At 40.7% G+C, this 26,855-nt stretch overlaps 1 protein-coding gene across 1 annotated transcript in view; it reads left to right on the forward strand.

The window, feature by feature from the left end:
* The window catches only part of lonp2 (lon peptidase 2, peroxisomal), a 110,710-nt gene that overhangs the window by 72,388 nt on the left and 11,467 nt on the right, over nucleotides 1-26,855 (forward strand). Inside the window, exon 12 of the mRNA XM_072596247.1 lies at nucleotides 20,835-20,974. Coding sequence (XP_072452348.1) covers nucleotides 20,835-20,974 — 140 coding nt within the window. The remainder of the gene's footprint in view (nucleotides 1-20,834; nucleotides 20,975-26,855) is intronic.

Genomic DNA, 26,855 nt, shown 5'->3' on the forward strand with positions numbered 1-26,855 from the left:
GTGAGGCTAGTTTAGTTTGGGATTTTATTTGGTATGGACTGTTTGGACTGAAGGGTCTGTTTGCATGCAGTATGACTCTGTGACTCTCATGTTTGCTCTACCTGCTTACTGTGGCAAGAAGTGATGAAATGAAGCAGTCTCTTGTGTACAGTAGGTCTCAGTGATCACCCTTATAAAGCCCAGAATTGGAAAATGCAATTAATTTGGATATCCTCAGCAGCAGCCATGGAGGAGTTAAATGTATAAAAATTAAGAGTTCTTATCATCTTGACAGTCATAAACCACATGCTATAACATAAATCAGTTCAGTGGTAAATTATTTTATTGTGAATGACCAGAATAAAATTCAAAATTGAATTAATACATGAGTAGCTTCTGTAAGTTCTTTTCATGATTGTACTTGAAGCTGTGCAGAGAAGCCTAGAAATATTTTCTAGCAAATGTCTCGGGCTGTCATCTGCTGATCCATTGATGCAATTTAGAAAGTTCACAGACCATGCCATGCTCAGGATGTGATGGTGAAGGTAGGAAGAAAGAAGTTCCTCTCTCTGGTGCATTTAGATAGGAAGAACAAGGAAACCACCTAAACCTTAGAAAATAAGAGATTACATAGAAGAGAAGATCAAACTCTTCAAAGTACTAATCTAGATTAACAAAAGCATAAAAATGCATATAACGCACTGAGTTCATTTGTAAAATAAGTCAGTTCAAAAGCAGGCAAATTATGTTAAATACATATGGAATTTTAGTTTGACCACAGATTACAAGAAGCATTTATAGGCAGAATCATTTATTTGGAGAGGCAATGGCCTAGTGGCATTATTGCTGGACTGTTAACTCAGAGACTAAGGTAATGATATGGGGACATGGGTTCAAATCCTGTCATAGCAGATGGTGGAATTTGAATTCAACAAAAGAAATCTGGAATTGAAAGTCTAATGATGACCGTGGATCCATTGTCAATTGTCAGGAAAAACCCATCTGGTTCACTAATGCCCTTTAGAGAAGGCAACTGCCATCCTTATCTGGTCTGGCCTATACGTGACTCTCGATCCACAGTAATGTGGTTGACTCTTAACTGCCCTCTGGGCAATTTGGGATGGGCAGTAATTGCTGCCTGGCCATCAATGCCTCATCCTGTGAATGAATAAAAAAAAGGCACTGGGAAATTGTAGAATGGTTTCAACACTGTGAGTAGTAAGGACTGCAGATGCTGCAGGCGAGAGATGAAAGATGGGAAGCTGGAAAAGCGGGTCAGACAGCATCAGAGGAGTGGGAAAGTCAATGTTCCGGGCTGAAATGCTTTGTCAGGATAACCATTTAATACACTGCAGGAGCAACTAGTCCCATTTTCTGGTTCTTTCTCTGTAGTTCAGAAATTATTTTTACTTTTAGATGTTTATCCATTCCTTTCTGAAAGGATTACTTGAATTTGCCTCCTCTATCCTTTCAGATATCCATTCTAGAACATAACTAATCATTACAGAAAATGTTGCCTCATATTACAGTGCTATTAGGAAGAATTGGGAACAGATATTCTCAGGGAAATGCACGACAGAAATGTGGAGTTTGCTTAGGGAGCACTTGCTGCAAGTGCTGAATAGTTTTGTTCCACAGAGGCGAGGAAAGGATGGTAGGGTGAAGGAACCTTGGATGACAAGAGATGTGGAACATCTAGTCAAGAGGAAGAAGGAAGTTTGCTTAAGGTTGAAGAAACAAGGATCAGACAGGGCTCTAGAGGGATACAAGGTCGCCAGGAAGGAACTAAAGAATTGACTTAGAGCTAGAAGGGGCAATAAAAAAACCTTGGTGGATAGGATTAAGAAAAACTCCAGGTGTTCTACACTTGTGAGGAACAAGAGGATGGCCAGAGTGAGGTTAGGGCTGATTAAGGATCATGCAGTCACAGGAGGTAGGAGAGATCCTTAATGAGTACTTTGCTTCAGTATTCACGAGCGAGAGGAACATTGTCATTTGTGAAGACAGCATGAAACAGGTTGATGTTAAGGAGGATGTGGTGGAAAGTTTGAAAAATATGAGAATAGGTAAGTCACCTGGGTCAGATGGGATATACTCAAGGTTAATACAGGAAGCGAGGGAAGAGATTGCTGCCCCCTTTGGTGATGAAGTTTGCATCCTCACTGTCCATTGGAATAGTACCAGATGATTGGAGGGTGGCAAATGTTATTTCATTGTTCAAGAAAAGGAAGGAGAACCCTGGGAATTACAGAGCACTCAGTCTTACATCGGTGGTATGCCAAGTATTGGAAACAAATTCTGCCTCTCAGAATTATTACTATTTGGAAAAGCAAAGCTTGATTAGAGATAGTCAGCAAGGCTTTGTGAGAGGGAGGTCATACCTCACAGCCTGAATTCTATGAGGATGTGACAAAATACATTGATGAAGGTAGAGCAGTGGATGTGAGGTACATGAATTTTACCAAGGCATTTGATAAGGTCCCCCATGGTAGGCTCATTCAGAAATTAAGGAGGGATACAGAGATTTGGCTGTCTGGATACAGAATTGGCTGGCCAATAGAAGACAGAGGGTGGCAGTTGATGGAAGGTATTCAGCCTGGAGCTTGGTGACCAGTGGTATTCCATCGGGATCTGAGCTGGTACCTCTGCTCTTTATGATTTTTATAAATGACTCGGATGCGGAAATGGAAAGGTGGGTTAGTAAGTTTGCCGATGACACAAAGGTTGGTGGAGTTGTGGATAGTTATGACTATTATAGGTTGCACCGGGACATTGACAGAATGCAGAACTGGGCTGAGAATTAGAATTCAACCAGAAAAGTATGAAGTGATTCACTTTGGAAGGTTAAATTTGAATGCAGAATACAGGGTTAAAGGCAGGATTCTTAGCAGTGTGGAGGAACAGAGGGTTCTTGGGGTCCACATGCATAGATCCCTTAAAGTTGCCACCCAAGTTGATAGGGTTGTTAAGAAGGCGGACAGTGTGTTGGCTTTCATTAGCAAGGGGATTGAGTTTAAAAGCCACGAGGTTATGCTGCAGTTCTATAAAGCCCTGGTTAGACCACACTTGGAATATTGTGTTCAGTTTTGGTCGCCTCATTATAGAAAGGATGTGGAAGCTTTAGAGAGGGAGAAAAGGAGATTTCCCAGGGTGCTGCCTGGGCATGTCTTATGAAGAAAGATTGAGGGGGCTTTTCTCATTAGAGCAAGAAGCATGAAAGGTGACTTGATAGAGGTGGACAAGATGATGAGAGGCATAGAGTGGATAGCCAGAGACTTTCCCAGGGTGGAAATGGCTATCATGAGTGGGCATAATTTTAAGGTGATTGGAAGAAGGTTTAGGGGAGATGTCAGAGGTAGGTTCTTTACACAGAGAATGGTAGGTACGTGGAATGCACTGCCAGCAATGGTAGTGGAGGCAGATACATTAGGGACATTTAAGTGACTTTTGGATAGGCACATGGATGATAGTAAAATGAAGGGTATATAGGTTGGTTTGATCTTAGAGTAGGATAAAAGGTTGGTACAACATTGAGGGCTGAAGGGCCTGTTCTGTGCTGTACTGTTCTATGTTGTTTTATATTGCCTTTGATCTTAGCGAGTTTTGAGAAGATTTGTAGCTCAGGTTAAGGTTTTGGATGTAGGTGTGCTCGCTGAGCTGGAAGGTTTATTTCCAGACGTTTTGTTACCCTACTAGGTAACATCTTCAGTAGGCCTCAGGCGAGTGGGTAATGAAACATCTGGAAATGAACCTTTCACCTCAGCGAGCAAACCTACATCCAATGCCTTCTATTCTTCATGTAAAAGTTGATTGGCAAAATGTTACCAAAGCTGAAAGAGTATTAATATCAGGAAATTCATATCATCCTGAAGTTGTTTACACTGAATCTTTTTTAAAAAATTATGGTGGGGTTTGCTAGGATCGAAAAAGGAGTGCCTAAAGAACTTTTTTGGGGAGCCGGTTCAGCATTCTACTCACTTTCTGACTTAAAAAAAGTTTCTCCTGTTTTTCTTCTTTGATTTATTAATGATTTATGTCCCATAGTTCTAATATCCCTGACAAATGCAAACATTTTCTCTTTGCCTATCATACCACACTTTCGCAATCTCGAAGTCTTTTCTAGAGAAAAGGGCCTCAGCTTTTCTGTTTTTCATGATATATAAAACCTGTCACTATAATTACTAATTCTCAATGAGCTGCACTGCTGTTTCTTGAAAACAAATATTCAGAAAGTGAATATAATAATACCACATTACACCACAGCAATGGCTAAAGGTTTTAACTGTTGATACATTTTGAGAGCTATAAATCAAAAAGTCAGCAAAATATGATTTGTTACTTATGATAAAATTTTCTTCATTTGGTCTGTTTTTATACTTTTTGGTATTTGGTGAAGAAGTAAAGACTGGAAGACTGTTTGCATACACTTTTGGGGTTACATGTTGAATTTTGAAATCAATTTGCCATTTAAAGACATCAAAATGCTTTTAAAAGGACTATTTTGAAATGGATATTTTAACAATTTAAGTGCATCCTCAAAGAATGTGTTATTTCAAATCTTTAGTTGCAAGAGAAATATTCATGTTCAAATACATTTTGCGTGGTAGTGAAAAATGGGCAATATAATGTTATCATCACATTGGATGGCCTAACTGATATTTAATTCTTATTATTTGAACTAAAGTCGGGATGGATATGAGGTGGCCAGTGTGATAGCATCCCATTTAAAACTTATTAAACTTTTAAATGTTGATAAACATTGTGTCTTGGACATACATAAGAACACAAGGAATAGGTGCAGGAGTGGACCATAAGGTTCCTTATGCTTGCGTCACCGTTTAATACAATCACAGCTGACCTTTGGCCTCAACTCCACTTTCCCATCTGTTCTCCATATCACTTAACTCTCTGAGAGACCAAACATCTGTCTGTCTTAATATTATGTATGTTAAATGATTAAGCACCCACCTCTGTCAGAGAGAAATGTTGAAGATTCAAAGCCCTTTGAATGAAGACATTTACCCACATGTTAGTTCTAAATGATCGGCTCCTTATCCTGAGACTTGTACTCATATGTTGCCAGTAAAGAACTGAGATTACACTTTTTTTTAACTCTAAGGTATGAGAGTCCTTTGGGTTCTCAGCCCCTGAAGGCTGCGGTTTCTCCATGATAAAATATATTTGAGACATATTTGATCACCGAGAATCACAGGAAATGGGTGGGCAAGTAGAGCTAAGAAGTAGAAGCTCACCTACAATTGTTTTGAATGCTGGAGCAGGCTCAAGAGGCTGAAAGCCCAGTTCTTGCTCCTTTTTTTATGTTTATGTCGAACTGTAAAGTAGACAGAATACGTGATTATGATGTATAGGTAAAATTTCTTGTGAAGTATGGTGCGAAGTGTTTTAACTTAGAGTTTTTATTTAATCATAGCTGTATTTTCTGACATTGAATGCATGTTATTTTAAATTGCATGTGCACAGATTTCAGGGGACATGGGGATAAGGGAGTGCCTGGGAGGCTGACGGCTGGGGATAGGGTAGGGGAAGTGGGGAAGGATCAGGATCCAGGAAAGGGTTCTGGCCCCTACTGCAATATCCCCTACCATGTCCTGGGCTCTTTTTGTCACCCCCAATAGCCCCCAGTTTCTGGGCCCATTCCTCGTCTCACTCTGTGGATGCCCTCTCATCCCACATCCGGTGTCCCTCTCCCCACCACTGAAGTTCAGTTCAGAAAAGTATGCACTTCTCTGCGAACGTACAGTGATGCATTTACACTTGACGTCAGTGATTGTCAGTGTCGGCAAACACTGCTGAAATGATAGCGTTTTGATCTTTATTTAATATGTGTTTAATACTGATGTAATCTTGGCTTTATTTTTCTAAGTATCTTTGTTGCTAAAAATATATTTGACTATCCTAGCACAACCCTTGCATATGTAGAAAATAATTAAGAAATCTAATGGAATGCTGGCCTTTATATCCAGAGAACTGGAGTATAAGAATGCAGAAGTTATCATGCAGTTATACAAAATTCTTGTTAGACCACACGAGGAGTACTGTGAGCAGGTCTGTGCACTGCACCTTAGGAAGGATATATTGGCCTTGGAGGGAGAACAATGTAGTTTCACAAGAATGATACCTGGACTTCAGGGGTAGGTTATGAAAAGAGAATATGCCTGACTTCATCTGCGGGAAGTGCATGCAACTCCAGCTCCTTGGAAACTGCGTTAGGGAAGTGGAACTGAAGCTGGATGAACTTCAGATCATTCAGGAGGCTGAGAGAGTAATTGGAAGGAGTTACAGGGAGGTAGTCAGGAAAAAGGTACATAGGTTACAATCAGGGGACAGAAAGGGAACAGGCAGACAGTGCAGGGGTCCCCTGTGGCCGTTCCCCTCAAAAACCAGTCTACCATTTTGGATACTGTTGAGGGAGACACTTTACCAGGGTAAGCCATGGAGTACAGGTCTCTGGCACAGAGTATATCCCTGTTGCTCGGAGGGAACGGAGGGTGGGTAGAGTAGAGCATTAGTCAGTGGGGACTCCATAGTTAGGGGGACAGATAGGAGATTCTGTGGGAATGAGAAAGACTCACTGCTGGTGTGTTGCCTCCCAGCTGCCAGGGTCCCTGATGTCTCTGATCGTATTTTCGGGATCCTTAAGGGGAAGGGGCAGCAGCCCCACATAGGCACCAATGACATAGGTAGGAAAAGGGATGGGGATGTAAGGCAGAAATTCAAGGAATTCTGATGGAAGCTTAGAGCTAGAACAAACAGAATTGTTTTCTTTGGTTTGTTACCTGTCCCACGTGCTAGCGAGGTGAGGAATAGGGAGAGAGAGCAGTTGAACATGTGGCTACAGAGATGGTGCAGGAGGGAGGGATTCAGATATCTGGATAATTGAGGCTCATTCTGGGGGAGGTGGGACCTCTACAAACGGGATGGTCTTCACTTGAACCAGAGGGGTATCAATATCCTGGAGGGAAAGTTTGCAAATGTTCTTCGGGAGGGTTTAAACTAACTCAGCAGGGGATTGGAACCTGAATTAAAGCTCCAGTGTACAAGAGGTTAAGAGTAGTGAGGTCATAAATAGGTTTCAAGGTCGCAAAAGTGTACCAGCAGGCAGGAAGATGGTTTGAAGTTTGTCTACCTCAATGCCACAAGCTTTCAGAAGAAGGTAGGTGAACTCGCAGCATGGGTTGGTACCCAGGACTTCGATGTTGTGGCCATTTCTGGGAGGTGGAAAGAGCAGAGACAGGAATGGTTGTTGCAGGTTCTGGGGTTTAGATGTTTCAGTAAAACAGGGAAAGTGACAGAAAGGACGTTTGATGAGGACTCATCTACTGAGGTAATATGGACTGAGGTTAGAAACAGGAAAGGAGAGGTCACCTTGTTGGGATTTTTATCTAGGCCTCTGAAAAGTTCCAGAGATGTAGAGAAAAGGATTGCAAAGATGATTCTGAATAGGAGCGAAAGTAACAGGGTAGTTGTTATGGGGCACTTTAACTTTCCAAATATTGACTGGAAGTGCTATAGTTTCCTGACACAGTGTGTAGACAGGCCAACAAGAGGCGAGGCCACATTGGATTTGGTACTGGGTAATGAACCTGGCCAGGTGTTCAATTTGGAGGGAGGTGAGTACTTTGGTGATAGTGACCACAATTCAGTTATGTTTACTTTAGTGATGGAAAAGGGATAGTTATATACTGCAGGGCAAGAGTTATTGCTGGGGGAAAGGAAATTACGATGCAATTAAGCAAGATATAGGATGGGGAAGGAAACTGCAGGGAATGGGCACAATTGAAATGTGGAGCTTGTTCAAGGAACAGCTACTACTTGATAAGTATATACATGTCGGGGTCGGTGGGGGGGGGGGGGGGGGGGGGTAGTGGTTTACTAAAGAAGTTGAATCTCTTGTCAAGAGGAAGAAAGAGGCTTATGTGAAGATGAGACATGAAGGCTCAGGGTGCTTAAGAGTTAGCCAGGAAGGACATAAAGAGAGAGCTAAGAAGAGCCAGGAGGGGACACGAGAAGTCTTTGGCTGGTCAGATCAGGGAAAACCCGAAAGCTTTCTATAGATATGTCAAGAATAAAAGAATGATTAGAGTAGAGTAAGATTAGGGCCAGTCAAGGACAGTATTGGGAAGTTGTGCATGGAGTCCAAGGAGATAGGAGGCACTAACTGAATATTTTTCGTCAGTATTCCCACAGGAAAAAGACAGTGTTTTCGAGGAGAACACTGAGATACAAGCTATTAGATTAGATGGGATTGAGGTTCATAAGGATGAGGTGTTAGCAATTCTGGAAAGTGTCAAAATAGATAGGTCTCCTGGGCTGGGTGGGATTTATCCCAGGATTCTCTGGGAAGCTAGGGAGGAGGTTATTGAGCCTTTGGCTTTGATCTTTCTGTCATCATTATCTACAGGAATATTGTCAGAAGACTGGAGGATAGCAAATGTTGTCCCCTTGTTCAAGAAGGGGAGTAGAGGCAACCCTGGTAATTATAGACCACTGAGCCTTACTTCAGTTGTGGGTAAAATTTTGGAAAGGATTATACAAATAGGATTTATAATAATTTAGAAAGGAATAATTTGATTAGCAATAGTCAACACGGTTTGTGATGGATAGGTCATACCTCACAAACCTTATTGAGTTCTTTGAGAAGGTAACCAAACAGGTGGATGAGGTTAGAGTGGTTGATGTGGCATATATGGATTTCAGTAAAGTGTTTGTTAAGGTTCCCCACAGTAGGCTATTGTAGGGGACAAAACTTTAAATTGAGGGGTGATCAATATAGGACAGATGTAGATTCTTTACTCAGAGTAGTAAGGGTGTGGAATGCCCTGCCTGCGACAGTAGTATACTTGCTAACTTTAAGGGCATTTAAATGGTCAGTGGATAAACATATGAATGATAATGGAATAGTGTAGGTTGGATGGGCTTCAGATTGGCTAGGATGGCCAAAGGGCCTGTACTGTGCTGTAATGTTCTGTGTTTCTCTAGAATTGAAATGATCTAGAGGTGTCTGATCCAAGTCTTCAAGATATTAACAGAAAAAGACAGTGTAGATAAATTATTTCCTCTGTTTGGGGATACGAGAACTAGGGAGCATTGTCTAAAAATTCTGGCCAGACATTCAGGAGAGATGATGGTTGTTGTGGCCACTGGTCTTTTAGGATTTTCCCCTGTCAAGAGTTTCTGTGACCAAGGGCAAGTCAACCAGTATAGTATTAGGAATTGGTTTAGACATGTAGAGGCAGGTGCACACAGCTTAAGCACTTTTAGATGTTGTGTTGATTATCTGTAATTCAATATTTGGCTTCATTCAAAAGACAGCTGTTTCATTTTTCATGTATTTAACTTTTGAAAGTTGACCATTAATTGATGTGAAAATAGTAATAAAAATTATTTTCAGGTAATACTATGTACTAGTGAGAAAAGAATGTTGGGCATTTCTTAATTTTCAGGAAATGAAATTAAAATATAAATATGTAATAAAGATACATTTTTATTAGGACATTAAACAGGGCTGAAAATTTTTCAGCCTCCAAGGCCTACTATGTAGGCATTGAAATTGAATTGATGTAAGTGATTGAGTTTTGGTTTATTATTACTTCAAGTTCTTTCTTGTCTTCTGTGCATAGTTTAGTATGTTTATTTGTAAATGAATTAATTAGCCTCCTCTGGGTATACAGATATGATCAATTATGTCAAATGTATGTTGGAGCCTTTTTGGATATACTCTTATTTAGGAAACATAACTGTTATTACTGTTGTATTTCTACAATGCGGTCTTTAAAGTCTTAAATACAATGAAGTTGTTGATATGTCACTGTTGAATATAATTATTGACCTTCATGAAAATAATGCTATTGAGTACTATTGATAGAAGTGAAATTCAGAAAGAGATCAATTGAGAAGTCTAAAACAGAAGGCATCCTTTCTGGATGGATTAGCCATGATTGAAATTGATTTAACATCAGAGCTTTAGAAGGTTGGAAAATAATAGCTATCTGGAGGAAATATTTAATACAATTTCCTTTGAAACTCAAATTTATTTTCATCGATGATTTGCTATCCATTTGAATTGTGTGCAAGTGAAATGATTACGTTCCAATACAGATAGTACTTCAGATATATTGGGTGGAATCTTCCCAGACCTTGAGCAATCTGGACTAAGGCATGAAATTTGGAAGAATTGTGAGAGAAATTGAGTGAGGCCTTTCTCAATATCGAGACCAGCAAGTTGTGTTTTCCAACTAAGTTCTGGACTTCAAGGCAAAATTCTCATTGGGTGATGAGAGTCTATTATCATTCATTGTCACCCTTATTACTTAATCTTATATCATTAATATTCATTTTCCTATTCTACATTGCACTGGATAGAAACAAGACATCGGGTGGCACGGTGGCTCAGTGGTTAGTACTGCTGCCTCACAGCACTAGGGTCCCAGGTTTGATTGCAGCCTCAGGCGATTGTCTATGTGGAGTTTCCTCTGGGTGCTCCGGTTTCCTCCCACAGTCACAAAGATGTGCAGGTCAAGTGAATTGGCCATGCTAAATTGTCCATTGTGTTAGGTGCATTAGTCAGAGGGAAATGGGTCTGCATGGGTTACTCTTCGGAGGGTCAGTGTGGACTGGTTGGGCCGAAGGGGCCTGTTTCCACACTGTAGGAAATCTAATCTAATCTAATCTAATCAAAATTCTCAGTGTGAAAGTTGGAGGAGTTAATTTGCAACTCCAGCACACTACTTGCTCCTCTGGATAATCATTAGATACCTGGCATTAATGTTTCTGAATAGCCACCAGAAGTACTTCATGCCCACAGATGCCAGCAGCTGTTAACTTCTCCAGATTGCGGCACATGTCCAATACACTAATGAACTTCAGTGTTGCATAGTAGGGCATACCAGCACTCACCATTGGAATGCTTCTGCACAGGCATTTTGTGCACATGACAGGAACCCAGCTCATAGACTAGACCATCTCAGGACCTCTCAAATAAAAGCAAAATGCTCCAGATACTGGATGTCTGAAATAAAATGGGATTAGGTTAGAATGGCATCATGGTCAGCACAGACATGGAGGGCCTGCTGTTCTGCTATACTGTTCTATGTTCAAAAAACAGATTATGCTGTAGAAACTCAGCCGGTTTGGCAGCATGTGTGGAGAGAAAAACACAGTTAATATTCTGAGTCCAAATTCTCAGCTTCAGAACTGAAAGAGGGTGGAGAGTGATGGTTTTATGCTGTTGACAATAGGAGAGGAAAAGTGAATGGAAAAGATATTAAAGGTTCCCAGAGCAAAGAACAAAGCCACTATAAATCAGTTACCACTGCAATGCAGTCAGCACTAGTATTCATTGTAATTTGAGTCCAGTAGGTCCATGAGCATGGACGCTCTGGAACCCATTCAGACAAACTGCGACTTCCCAGATTCAAGGAAAGTGGTTACTAGAAGTTGTGATGCAGTTGCAGCTGTCAATAGCGGCAAATAGTTCTGTTTTCAATACCATCAGGACTGCAAGATCTAGACCATCAGATGATGGTGTTGTCCTTGTGATTCTGATTGATACATTTCAGAGCTGGCGAGAACCTCAGCAATCTGTGGAGAAGACCTGTTAGTCTTAGAACTTGAGATTTTATCTAATTACACCCTCCCAGTAAAACCTTAGATACTTGATATAATGTATTGGGAAAAGCTTTTTTTTAATCCCATTCATCATTTTTGTTTTCATAAATTCTTTACAGCTATCACTTACCCAAAAGTATCCTGAGAGTGGCTGAAGGAGAGCTATTATGTAAATAAACCTGACCACCTTTCAGCCTTCTAAAAGTGGTCTTGAAGAATTCTGTGTTTTCAATGACAACAATTTGCAATATACAAACTTTTATTTAATCACATCCTGCTATGCATTGTGTACCAAGTGAATACTCATTAGTAATTCAATTTAGAGAGAATATTTATGTAAGTGCAGAATAAGTCAACATGGCTTTGTGCGTGGCAAATCACGTCTCACAAACTTGATCAAGTTTTTTGAAGAAGTAACACAGAAGATTGATGAGGGCAGAGCAGTAGATGTGATCTATATGGACTTCAGTAAGGTGTTCGACAAGGTTTCCCATGGGAGACTGATTAGCAAGGTTAGATCTCATGGAATACAGGGAGAACTATCCATTTGGATACGGAACTGGCTCAAAGGTAGAAGACAGAGGGTGGTGGTGAGGGTTGTTTTTCAGACTGGAGGCCTGTGACCAGTGGAGTGCCACAAGGATCGGTGCTGGGCCCTCTACTTTTCGTCATTTATATAAATGATTTGGATGCAAGCATAAGAGGTACAGTTAGACAGTTTGCAGATGACACCAAAATTGGAGGTGTAGTGGTCAGTGAAGAGGGTTACCTCCGCTTACAACAGGATCTGGACCAGATGGGCAATGGGCTGAGACGTGGCAGATGGAGTTTAATTCAGATAAAAGCGAGGTGCTGCATTTTGGGAAAGTACATCTTAGCAGGACTTATACACTTAATGGTAAGGTCCTAGGGAGTGCTGCTGAATAAAGAGACCTTAGAGTGCAGGTTCATAGCTCCTTGAAAGTGGAGTCGCAGGTAGATAGGATAGTGAAGAAGGCGTTTGGTATGCTTTCCTTTATTGGTCAGAGTATTGAGTACAGGAGTTGGGAGGTCATGTTGCAGCTGTACAGGACATTGGTTAGGCCACTATTGGAATATTGCATGCAATTCTGGTCTCCTTCCTAAAGGAAAGATGTTGTGAAACTTGAAAAGGTTCAGAAAAGATTTACAATGATGTTGCCAGAGTTGGAGGATCTGAGCTACAGGGAGAGGCTGAACAGGCTGGGGCTGTTTTCCCTGGAGCATTGGAGGCTGAGGGGTGACCTTATAGAGGTTTACAAAATTATGAGGGGCATGGATAGGATAAATAGACAAAGTCTTTTCCCTGGGGTCTGTTTCCATGCTGTACATCTCTATGACTCTAAGTGTCTATCTGTGAAACTATTTACTTAAGAGGAGGAGTTTAGAAAATGCTTCTCTCCTGCAGCAATATTTTACAGGTAAGCACTGAAGCATGTTCTTTTAGAAATTACATTGTGAAAACAAACACTTGACAAGAAGGATTCACTTGTGACTTAGTGGTTATAATGTTGCAAAGCATTGTAGTATTTCTGAGGATTTGGAATTTTTTTAGAAACCAACAAAAGGCAACCAAAGAAGAAAAAGGTAAATGAGTCAACTACCGTACATTCTCTAGTTATAGTCAAATTTTTTTGACTACTTGTTAAGATTAAATTTATGAGGTCAATTATTCCATGGATATTACTTTCAAGGGGCTGAAATTCATGCCCGTCAAAATCCATACCCTATCATTAGAAGACCAATTAATCTCTAAACGAATAAAAAAAACCAAAATATGGCAATTCTGAAAACACAACAGCCAGTGGACGAGAAGACTGGGAGCGAAGCGGAACAATCGGCAGACTGGAAAGCTGGAGCGGGACGTGACAGCCGGCACACTGACTCATAAACTTTGTCTGTTAACTGTGAAGAACTAGGGTCGACTTCTACACGAGATATATAGAAACTTCCAGGTTATTTGGCCCAAAATAGGGGGTCAGGTTTTACATGAGATCGATTATTAATCGAGTATATATGGTAATTAGGAATATAAAGCTTGATTATTAGTGCTGTTTACAAGTATGTAATAATAGTAGCTAAAGTAAACATTCATCCCATGGAGGTATGGACAGAAGAAGGGGAAATGAGAAAATGCCAGAGATGTTGCACAGATGTCTTGTTCATTTTCACAGTTGATGTATACAAAGTGCATGTCATTATTAGAGTACAACCAAAGAGTACAACTAAGAAGATTGAGGAACTTGAGTTAATTAATATCAGTGAAAAGGATTTGGAGAAACTTAAGGTACTAAAAGCCAATGCAAGTTTAAGACCTAAAGGTCTGAATTCTGGTATTCTAAAGTACATTGTTGGAGATAATAGATGCAATATTGATTTTCCAAAGCTGCCTAGATTTCAGAATGGTTCCAGCTGATTAGAAGTTAACAAATGTAAAACTAGTATTCAAGAGAGGGAGGGAGAGAGAAAATAGGGAATTGCAGACAAGTTAGCTCATGATGCAGATTGTGATTTACACAAGACCATAAGGTTAGATGCAGAATTAGGCCATTGAGTCTGCACTGACATTCAATCATGACTAATATATTTCTCAATCTTATTCTCCTGACTTCTCCCCATAATCTTTGATCCCTCAAGAACCTACCTATTTTTGTCTTAAAGACATTCAGTGACTTGGCCTCCACAGCCTTCTGTGGTAATGGGTTTTACAGATTCATTATCCTCTGACTGAAGAAATTCTTTCACTCAGTTCTAGAGGATCATCCCTTCACTCTGAGGCTGTCCATTCGGGTTCTCGTCCTACTAGTGGAAACATCTTCACTATGTCCACTCTATCCAGGCCTTTCAGTATTCTGCAAGTTTCAGTTAGATCCCCCTTCATCCTTCTAAACTCTAATGAGTACAAACCCAGAGTCCTTCACTTGTCCTTTGACAAACCCTTCATCCCCAGGACTATTCTTGTAAACTTCCACTGGACCCCCTCCGAGATCAATACTGCTCACAATATTCCAAATGCAGTCTGAATTGACCAGAGCCTCATACAGCTTCAGCAGTACATCCCTGCTCTTGTATTCTAGCCCTCAATGAATGCTAACATTGGATTTGCCTCCTAACTGCTACCTGCACCTGCTTGTTAATTTTAAGATAATTCTCAACTAGGAACTGCCAAGTCCCTTTGTGCTTCAGATTTCTAAAGCCTTTCCCCATTTAGAAAATAGTCTATGCGTATATTCTTCCTACCAAATGCATAATCTCACACTTTCCCACATTGTAATCCATTTGCCATTTCTTTGCCCACTGGCTGAATCTGTCCAAATCCATCTGCAGCCTCCCCACCTCCTTAACAGTACCTTGCTCTCCACCTGCACACTTGGCAACAATGTCTTCATCCAGAATGTTAATGTGTAGTGAATAGTTGTGGTTTTGACACTGACCCGTGTTGAACTCCACTAGCCACTGACTGCCATCCTGAAAAAGCCTGCCTCATTACAGCTCACTGAATCCAGAATTGCCTATTCCGTGGTGGGCTCTATCACTTGCTGTTCCAAGAAACCATATCGTCCACAAATTTCTTTTCTTGGGATTCACTATCAAACAGATCTTCCCAGACAACCACATATTAAAGTCCCCTATGATTATAGAGCCTTCCTACAGGCTTTTTCTATCTTATTTCTTTCCCCTCTTCCTGCTTACTGCAAGGAGGTCTGTACTGAACTCCTATCACAAGGTTTTTCGCTATCCGGTTTCTTAACTTTTCCCACATAGGTTTGATGTCTTCTAAGCCCATATCATTTCTTGATATTCATTTCATTTCATTTTTTTTTACTAACAAGGTAACCCCACCTTCTCTTTCAATAGGATGTGTATCCATTTATTTCCCAGCTCTGATCTCCTTGCAGTCACATCCATGATGCCCACGACTTGGTATCTGCTTTCAGGTGATTAAATGGTAAATGTCCCTCAGTCAGCTGAGTCAGCTACTTTAATAATCTTTTAACTAGACTGCTGGAATTTAAAATGTAGAAAGACAAGGAAGATTGACTTCTTCTATTCCCAATGTCCCTGAACTATATACTCGCTTGGACTATGTCTCACTCTGGATGTGAACTCTCCTTTCTGAGTGTGCATAACTTACTGGTGTATATTTCTCGTTACAAGTTTTGGATCTTGGATTCTGGGTCAATGAAAGACATGGATTTTTCTATGTCTGAAGTTAATAATTAACCTTTAAGTATGTCTGTGAACATGATGGCTTCTTTTAACTCTGATGCACCTTTGGAATTAATGGATTTTTGAGTGTTTTGGTAGAAATTTATGACCAAACAAACCTATCATCTAGTTTGGAAGGTTAGGAGAGGGTTGTTAAACTAAAGGTCATAGCTGAGAAAGAGAAATGTTTTCTTTTTAGTTTTACTTTGAGTAGTCCTGTGAATTCATGGATGAAGATAGTTGCATAGACCACCACTCCTGAGAAAGGATCGATATTGTGAAACTAGATTACCTTGGAGAAAAGAGTTAATGTTAGTCTGGGGCCAGACGTATTAGGGTAAAAACCCTGCAGGAGTTACATAAAGCTGAATGTGTTAATGTCTAGTGTTTCATTTTAGCTCCAGGAAGACACTATCTGCGACTCCAGTCCATAAGTTAAAGTCACGTGATTGAAACTTAGTGAGATGTTAGAGATAGTAATTGATGTGAGTACTGTATAAGGGGTACTTTAGGGTACTATAGAAAGGATGTGTTTTGGGCCCTTTGCAAAAGCTGATTTTCTTTTTAATTTATGAAGGAATGATTTCAGATTAATTGAATAATACTTTCGTTGTGCATTTAAAACTCCTTGTTAAAGATAATATGTTTTATTCTATTTTGTTGTGGTTCTGTTCGCCGAGCTGGGAATTTGTCTTGCAAATGTTTCGTCCCCTGTCTAGGTGACATCATCAGTGCTTGGGAGCCTCCTGTGAAGCGCTTCTGTGCTGTTTCCTCCGGCATTTATAGTGGCCTGTCTCTGCCGCTTCCGGTTGTCAGTTCAAGCTGTCCACTGTAGTGGCCGGTATATTGGGTCCAGGTCGATGTGTTTGTTGATAGAGTCTGTGGATGAATGCCATGCCTCTAGGAATTCCCTGGCTGTTCTCTGTTTGGCTTGCCCTATAATAGTAGTGTTGTCCCAGTCGAATTCATGTTGCTTGTCATCTGTGTGTGTGGCTACTAAGGATAGCTGGTCGTGTCGTTTCGTGGCTAGTTGGTGTTCGTGTCTACGGATCGTTAACTGTCTTCCTGTTTGTCCGATGTAGTGTTTTGTGCAGTCCTTGCATGGGATTTTGTACACTACATTAGTTTTGCTCATGTTGGGTATCGGGTCCTTCGTTCTGGTGAGTTGTTGTCTGAGCGTGGCTGTTGGTTTGTGTGCTGTTATGAGTCCTAGTGGTCGCAGTATTCTGGCTGTCAGTTCAGAAATGCTCCTGATGTATGGTAGTGTGGCTAGTCCTTTGGGTTGCGGCATGTCCTCGTTCCATTGTCTCTCCCTTAGGCATCTGTTGATGAAATTGCGAGGGTATCCGTTTTTGGCGAATACTTTGTATAGGTGTTCCTCTTCCTCTTTTTGTAGTTCTGGTGTGCTGCAGTGTGTTGTGGCCCTTTTGAATAGTGTCCTGATGCAACTTCGTTTGTGTATGTTGGGGTGGTTGCTTTCATGGTTTAGGACTTGGTCTGTGTGTGTGGCTTTCCTGTAAACCTTTGTGGTGAATTCTCCGTTCGGTGTTCTCTGTACCATCACGTCTAGGAATGGGAGTTGGTTGTCCTTTTCTTCCTCTCTAGTGAATCGGATTCCTGTGAGTGTGGTGTTGATGATCTGGTGTGTGTTCTCTATTTCTGTGTTTTTAATTATTACAAAAGGTGTTATCCACGTATCTGACCCAGAGTTTGGGTTGAAGTTGTGGTAAGACTGTTTGTTCTAACCTTTGCATTACTGCTTCTGCTATGAGTCCAGAGATCAGTGAGCCCATGGGTGTTCCGTTGATTTGTTCATATATTTGGTTATTGAATGTGAAGTGTGTTGTGAGGCACAAGTCCAGTAGTTTAAGTATGCCGTCTTTGTTGATAGGTTCAACGTCCTGTTGTCTGTTATGTCTGTCCAGCAGGTTGGCTATTGTTTCTTTGGCTAGTGTTTTGTCGATGGAGGTGAATAGTGCCGTTACATCGAATGAGACCATAGTTTCTTCCTTGTCTACACATAGTACTAACAGCTCTCCTGAATGGCCTGGCCCTAATTCTTAGACTATGCCCCATGGTTCTCAATCTTCAACCTGCGGAAATAGTTTTTTACCCTGTCTTTTCCTGTTAATATCCTGAAGACCTCGATTAGATCACAGTTTAACCTTCTAAATTCTAGAGAATTTAGGATTTAGTCCATTCGAACAAATATATTGACATCAAGTAAGAGAACTATTTAAATTAATTAAATAAAAGTTAATTAACCAAAGCAAAGTGTTCAATTTATGTCCTAAATTTCCAAGAGAAACTAACCAATGTATGTGAGTTGGCTCAGAAATAATTGAAGGACGCTCAATAAACAATGAAAACTAGAGCAGACAGAGGCTAAATTTAGAATTTTTGTGGAAGGGGGCAAAGTGTTAATGTTGTGGCCTGTCTCTGGGAACCATTAAAAGCAAGGTTTACTGGACCTTATGAAATCAAGAAGAAATTCAGTGATGTAAATTTATGTAGTGAGTTCCGAGACAGGAGAAGAAATCAGCAAGTGCACCATATTAACCTATTGAAATGATGTGTGTGATACAAAAACAGAAATTGATGGAGAAAGTCAACAGGTTTGGCAGCATCTGTAGAGAGAAAGCAACGATAATGTTTTGAGTCCAGTGGCCCTTCTGCTTTTCTATTTTTACTAAGTAAATAACTAAGGGCCAGAGACTGATCCTTCTGGCATTTCACTGGTTGCAGTTTACTAATATGAAAATACTTCACTTATTCCTACTCTCTGCTGCCTGTTTCTTAACCAATCCTCCATTTATGTTGATAAATTAACCCCAACTCTGTGAAGCTTTTACACTGCATATCAGCATTTTTAATGGTTTGAATGGTTTATGGCAATCCAAGTATATTATAGCTCCTTTACCTACCTGTTAGATCGTCAAAAAACACTAACTCTTCTATTTCATTCTTCAGTTATTTACAATCCAGATTAATGACTTTGTTAAAGGAACTGAGAGTAACATTTGCTGGTGGTACAAAGCTAGGTAAGAATGTAAGCTATTTGGAGGACGTGGAGATGCTGAAAAGAGATGCAAATATCTTAAAGACAAGATAACAATGTCAGATAGTAAGAGGTTATTCACTTGGGAAGTAAAAATAGAAAAGCAGAATTTGTAAAGAGGTGTGAAACTGTAGAGCCTTTTGCGTACTCACAGAAGAGATGTAAAGTCAGTAGATAGGTACATCAAGCAAACAAAGGCAGATAGCAAGGTGCAATTTATTGTAAGCAAATTGGAGTACAACAATAAGGAAGTCATACTATGTTGTATTTAGGACTTTGGTGAGGCCATATCTAAAGTACTGTGTGCAGTTTAGGTTTCCATATTTAATTAATAGACATGCATTGAAGGCAACAAAGATTCACTACTTTGGTTACTAGAATGAAAGGACTGTGAAAGATCAATTTGCTGTCTGAAGTTTAGACGAAAGCTGGTGTTATTGAAAAGTACAACATTGTGATAAGGTTCAACAGAGTAGACAGTAAGAAGCTGTTTCCTGTGCCTTAGAATTTAAAATAAGAATAAGAAGCCACTATTTTAGGATGGTGGTGAAAAATGTTTTCAGTCTAAATGTGAATCTATGGTATTGTCTATCCCAGACAGTGTGGATGTTCTGCCATGGAGTGAGAGAGTTTATTTGGTTTCTCGGGGAGTTAAGGGATACGGGGGCATTGTGTTGAAGTTGAAAGATCATTCATGATTGTACTGGATGGTGGAGGAGGCCCCAGAGGCTGGATGGACCATGGCTGCTCTCCTATTTCTTATGTTTCTTTGTAGCTCTGTCAATGCACCAAGGAAATAATTGTGCATATCCATGGAGCTTTATCTGTTGACTGTCCCATCAGTGCCCTGATTTATGTTCTCTGCAGCAGAGTACCTTTGCAACCTTGTTGTCCAGAAAACTTGGCAACTACATTACCATTTACCCTTTCTCTAGCTGCAGGTCACATAATGCCCCGTGACTCAACACATGCAGATCCCACCTCTACACTACTCACTCTAAAGTATGCACAGTGGCAGTACACTATCTGAGGTGGTGGCTATGAATGTCAGATTGAGTTACAGTGTTTTATCATTGTCTGTCTTGTTCTAATGGCACTTTATTATATTGTACCACCGCATGAACAAGGTAGCAGTTCTTGGATAGCTGAAAGGAGAAGGGCACAAGAATATGGTTGTAGTAAGGCAAAGTGGGTATGGGAAGCCCACCTCCCAACCTCAGTCATAGCAATGCCAAATTGGGAAGCCATTGTCTCTTTCATCAAAATGAAGCCAAACAACCATGCTACCATTATGTGTTACTTGTCCTGCAAGGAAAAACATCAGTCAATGGGTATGGTGTAATGTGTTTGAACAATGCACCTGTCTTTGTAGTTGTGTGTGTAAGCTGTGAATGTGGGTGTGAGGCTTCCAACAATACTAACTGTTTGAGGGTGAAGTGAAGCTATGAATGTGAGATATGAACATTGATGAAAATTGTTGGTTCATGAAAGATAGTGTGATGTGCTGAACAGTGTTTGAAGTTATTGTTGCAGTTGGTGGATTGTGACATTTAAAATATGCGTTCACTAGCCTTGCCCATTCATGTAAAGTACTTGAATTTGACAATGCTATGTCAAAGGGCTATACTCCTGCACTGACCTTCTTGTCTATCTGCTGTATCTCCTACTCAGTTTGTTTGAATGGCTTCCTGGTCTGCTACAGATAGAGATACCTCTTCTGCAATCCAACTCTTGCATCAAGACCTCCAAGTTACAAGGAAAAGAACCTTGAAATCAACTCTGCTATTTTGTGTCATTCCTCTGTTTTCTCAGGAACAAGTGACTTTTGCAACCATTTGCAGCCCTTGTTCTAGGCATGTGTCTACTTCTCTGAGAGGATATTTATAGCAAGATAGTAAAGGTATACTTTTATAGAAGTACTAATTTTCCACTTTTATTACAGGAAAAGAGGTTGTCCATGAGGTGACCAAGTCAGAATCCATCACTGATACAACTGACCTTGCATTGCCTCCTGAAATGCCAATTGTGATTGATCGGCATGCGTTAAAAGATATTCTAGGAGCCCCCATCTATGAAATGGAGGTAAAATTGAATTTAAAGTTTTATTACTTCAGCAAGTGGGAAATGGGCCTAAAGCAAATAACTAGCAAGATGTGTATTGTAGAAAATCAGCAACCAACATTCATGCATATTGTTTACACTTTAGATTAGATTAGGTTAGATTAGATTAGATTACTTACAGTGTGGAAACAGGCCCTTCAGCCCAACAAGTCCACACCGCCCCACTGAAGCACAACCCACCCATACCCCTACATTTACACCTTACCTAACACTACGGGCAATTTAGCATGGCCAGTTCACCTGACCTGCACATCTTTGGACTGTGGGAGGAAACCGGAGCACCCGGAGGAAACCCACGCAGACACGGGGAGAACGTGCAAACTCCACACAGTCGCCCAAGGCGGGAATTGAACCCGGGTCTTTGGTGCTGTGAGGCAGCTGTGCTAACCACTGTGCCACCGTGCCACCCTCTGCCACCGTGCCACCCTTGTTTATACTTTTCAAAAATATATTCTTTAACAAACTCTGTCACATTTATCGCACATCACTAATTGTTTTTAAACGAGTGGCTTGATAGGCCATCTAAAAGGGTGGTTAAGCGTCCTCCACATTGCTGTGGGTTACAAGTCACAAGAGGAGTAAACCAGGTAAATATGGGTGATTGCCATTGAACCAGATGTATTTTTATTATGATTGATGACAGTAATAGTGACCATGAAACTGAGACTTCACTTTCAATTCGAGATTTTGTTTATTATATGAATTTAAATTCCACCTTCAGCCTTGGTGATATTTGAATTTCATGTCTTCAGAGTATTAACTTAGGCCACAAGATTACGGGCCCAGTAACATTAAGGAGACATTAGCACCATTTATTTCGATGCTGACTAAATGAAATTGATACTGCACTTGTATGCTGTTGGTAAAGCTTTTTTTCTTGGCTCTGATAATCCTCATCTCCAACAGTATTGCATTCAGACTTGGTGCTGCAGCTCATGAGCCCTATGATATAGTGTGCATAACTGTCCTGCACACACAGATGTTAAATACTTCAGAATCGAATATTTCAGATGCATTTTAACAGAAACATCAGAGAACAGTCCTGTTAAATTGATTCAGGTTATATTTTTGACGTTGAGAAATTTGGAATTTAGTTAACTCTGTAGACTCTTTCCCAGAAGGACTAAAATCAAAACAGTTCAAAATCCATCTGCTGTTTTCATTACATTATTATTCAACTTAATTTCCACTCTTGTGTCTTAATGCCCCGTAATCATTTGCCCTTGAGAAGATAGTTATGAGCTGCTTTCTTGAACTTCTGTAGTCAATTGGGTAAACGTCAGGGGAATACAGAGGAATCTCAATTATCCAAATACCAATTATCCGAAAATCGGATTATCCAAAGGAGATCTCCAGGTCCTAATGGTAACATTACATCAAAAACATGTTTCCAACAGTGATCGCGTCTTTTGTTTACAGTGATTAAACAGTCACCATCGCCAAATGACTGACTGCCCGCCCTATCCCCACACTTTCCCTGGAGTTCTATACAGGGTGTACCCTGAACCGCTCTTCCCCACATAATCTCTTCAACATTGTCCTGTACAGGGCAAAGGTGGAACCTGTCAAAAGGTTGCAGTAAAAGGTTGTGTATGTGGCTGTGGCTGCGCGTGTGTGTGCGCGCGCGTGCGCTATTTGGAGACTTACCCCACAAAGGCAGCAGCAGTCGTCCTGTTGGTGTCTAGTCCAGCTGGCCTGGAGAGGAGGCAGTGTTAGGGGCGGGGGGTGGTGGTGTTGCATGAGGTTAGGGGGCGGGGGCGCGGTGTGCATGGAGTTGGGGAGCGGGGGAGGGTGATGTTACACAGAGTTGGAGACGGGAGGGACGGTGTTACACAGAGTTGGGAACGGGAGGCGGAACTGCATGGAGTTGGGGGGGTGGAGGGGGTTTTTGCATTTGGTCAGGGCCTCGCACGCTGTGTCCTGCTGCAGTCTCTTGAACGAGGAGCAGACTTTAAAAACTCTGAGCACCTGAGGAAAGGCATTTAATCGATTAACCAAATAATCGATTATCGAACTAAATAGTGCCCGCCCATCACATTCGGATAATCGAGGTTCCCCTGAAGTTTGAATTGTGTCTTGTTGAAGGTGGTCGTTGTGATGTAAATGTTACTTGCCACTTGTCAGCCCAAGTCTGGATATTGTCCAGGTCTTGCAACATTTGGACACTGGCTGTTGCAGTATCTGCAGAGTAGTGAATAATGCTGAACATTGTACTATCCTCAATGAATCTCTATACACCTGACCTTACAATGGAGAGAAGTTAATTTATGAAGATTAGTGTAGGTCATTGGTGATGATGTACCTAGGACACTACCCAAAGGAACTCCTGCAATGAAGTCCTGGCACTAAGTTGGTTGACCTCCAGCAACCAAAGCTGTCTTCCTTTGTGCCAGGTATGACTTCAAACTGCAGAGAGTTTTCTCCATAATTCCCATTGATTCCTATTCTGCTAGTGTCCTTCAATACCACGCTCGGTGAAAATACATTTAGAATATATTCTGATTTGCTACCATTATTGGTGCTTCCTCCAGTTGGCGTTCAACATGCAGGAGAATGAGCCGGAGAGCAGGGTGTGTGCAGTAGCTTGTCCATGTTTAACCTGATGCCGTGAGGCTTCATGAGGTTTGGAGTCAATGTTAAGGAATCTGAGGGCAACTGTGTGACTGTATACCACTGTGCTGTTGCCTCTGGTAAATCTATCCTGCTTTTGGGATCAGAATATCTAAGGAGGATGATGGTGGTATCTAGGACATGGTGCATAACTCTAGATTGATAAAAGGGCTGTTCTTAAGGATGTAACTCAAGGAAGACTTGTTACATATGAATAATAATTCAAGTTTATTTGAGAAGAGGTGATGGTTTTTGTTGTTAAACTAGTTCAGGATGATGGCCAAGTTCTATTTCACATAATTAAAAAACTTACAGTAAACTTTTTGCCATGTTCCAAATTGTCATATGTCTTCCTTTCTGACATGAATAATGAAGTGCAGAGCTAATAGCATCAAAGGCTGAATTTTTCCCTTTCTAAGAGTGACAGAGAAATTTGTGAGAAGGTCCTATAATTGGGCAGGGTAGTTCAAAGTGATACCTGCCCCCTTCGAGCCACCTCAGCAATTAAGTTCTAATTGGGAAACTCCATGGTCAAAACCTCCCACCCTGCCACCAATTAAAGCCTTTAAGTGGTCAATTAACAACCTCTTAAAAGCCTTAACCCACAACCGTTTGATTTATTGTTGTCACATGTACCTAAGTACAGTGAAAAGTTTGTTTTGCGAACAGAACAGGCAGATCATAGCATACAGATCATAGGGTGCTTAAGGAGAGTGAAGCATACAAGGTTATGCCTGCAGAGGATATAGTAGAAAAGCAAGGTCAACATTAGATTTGGAATTGGGGAGGTCCGTTCAGCAGTCCAGTAATGGAAAAATGTTCTATAACCTGTTGGTGTTTGTGTTCAAGCTTCTGCATCCTCTGCCTGATGGAAGAGGTTGGAACAGAGTTTTACCAGGGTGAGAGGAATCTGATGATGTTGGCAACTCCACAGCAAGGAAAAGTGTAGATAGAGTCCATGAATGGTCAGATGAGAAACCTTCATAACTGGGAAACTGGATTGACTTGCCTGCCAGATTGTGAGGGTAGCCTTTTGTTTTCCCCAATTAGAGAACATTTGGGAACAGAAATTAAAGTGTGGGGACAGTTTGTTATGTCTCATTATTTCTGGATTCATCAAAACAGTTAAAGATTTTAAAATGCACACAAAATTCCCCAATTTACCTGTCCTTGAGACCCAGGGTGATAAAAAGCATAGACCAGGTTTCTGAACTTAGCAAGAATTTCAAATGATTAAAAAATAGAGTCTAGCTACAGATAATTGAATGTTGACATGTTACTTATATAGAAATTATAAAGAAATATAAATCTGGGACCCGAAAACACAGGTAAAGAAGAATGGATTTTATGAATGGAGAGAAAGACTGAGAAGGCAGCTCAGTGGTCCCTGTGAACAGGGAGCAGTTTGCTGAGATGTTCCTTTTAGCTTATCAAGGTGTGCTCACATCTGGTGTCTGTCTTCTGCAAGTCCAAAAATGGTAAGGGTCTAAAAGCCAAAGGTCTTTTCAAAAGTGAATCCAAATGGACTCGTAGGTATGCAGAGTTGGTCGAGTGGACCTAAAAGCAAATCTTTGTTATTGACCTGAACTCCAAGTCCATGGATCTGTTTGAGTCTGTTTTAGTGGCTTTTAGGTCTGTTTGGGTGAAACAAAGTATTTCCAAAGTGCCTGAACAGACCCAAACCAATCTAAATGCACCTATGGGTAAATATATATGAAAACCAAACCCCCCCCCCCCACCTTGGCAGTTACAAATCAGTCCTATTGCTGATTACATATGTGTCAAATTATGTATACAATGTGCCCATTGTATACATTTTACAAAACTCTTCCTGTATTATCCTAATCTAATTACTTGGATGTAGTCCTTCTTTGAAGGTAGATAATTATTCTAGGTTATAGTTTAACTTCAGAAGCAGACTTCATAAGGTTCTGTTTCAGCTAATAATCTTCCTCAGCCATTTTATTTCAACTGAAAACCACTTTCAGCCATTTATAGTGCTTCAGCCATGGGTAGTCCTAAGAATACTTATAAAATTTTTGGCATACTGGTTAAGAACCACAGTTTATCGTAACTGCTGAGTGAAAATACGATGGCTTTCTTTAGGCTAAAACTGGTATTTATTGGAGAGAAAAGAAGCAACTCCAGCCTGTGCGGCAATCATATGGCTTCTTTCAAATGTTCACAGACCCAAAGCTGTTCAACTACCTGAAACAAAAACAGTCGTGTAATCGTTTGCAGGCAGGAGCCCATTGTCGTCAATAACTGGTCATTAGCCCATACCTGTTGCTAGTCAAATCTTTACTTGTACACAGCCACTAGGTTCCAATCCATCTGTAATCAGACTTCACTACTGTTTGAACAAGCAGTTTTGTAAACAGCACCTACAGTTAGCGAGTTTTGAGATTTGTAGCTCAGGTTGAGGTTCTAGATGTAAGTTTGCCCGCTGGGTTGGAAGGTTCATTTTCAGACATTTCGTTGTCATACTTGGTAACATCATCAGTGAGCCTCTGGTGAAGTGCTGATGTTATGTCCCTCTTTCTATTTATGTGTTTAAGCTTCCTTGGATTGGTGATGCCATTTCTGGTTCTTTTTCCCCAGAGGGTGGTAGATGGGGTCTATATCAATGTTGATATCAGGGTTCTTGGCAGAGGCAGTAATTCAGAGACTCGAACAAACAGCTCTGCCAACCATCCAAACCAAACTTTGGGTCTGCTATGTGGATGATACCTTTGTCATCACTAAACGAAACAAACAAGAAGAAACCTTCAAAACCATCAACAATACCCTCACTGGCATTAAATTCACAAAAGAGGATGAAAACAACAACAAACTGTCATTCCTGGATGTCACAGTAGAACGAACAACCAGTGGGGAACTTCAAACCAGCATCTATAGAAAAACAACAAATACAGACCAAATATTGAACTACAGAAGCAATCATCCCAACACCCACAAATGAAGCTGCATTAGAACATTATTTCAATGAGTCACCACACAGTGCACCACAGAGGAGCTACGCAGAGCAGAGGAAAACCAGCTATGCAGCATATTCAAAAAGGACGGATACCCAATAAACACAATCTGCCGATTTCTTAGCAACAAACCCAAACAAGCAGACAAAATGTGCCCAGAAACCCTAGCCACTGACCCCTACATCAAAGACATCTTGGAAATGACTACCAGACTACTCAGACTTCTGGGCATCATGGTAACCCACAAATCCACCAAG

The sequence above is a fragment of the Chiloscyllium punctatum genome, chromosome 26 (assembly GCF_047496795.1).
Source record: "Chiloscyllium punctatum isolate Juve2018m chromosome 26, sChiPun1.3, whole genome shotgun sequence".
NCBI classification, from domain to species: Eukaryota; Metazoa; Chordata; class Chondrichthyes; order Orectolobiformes; family Hemiscylliidae; genus Chiloscyllium; species Chiloscyllium punctatum.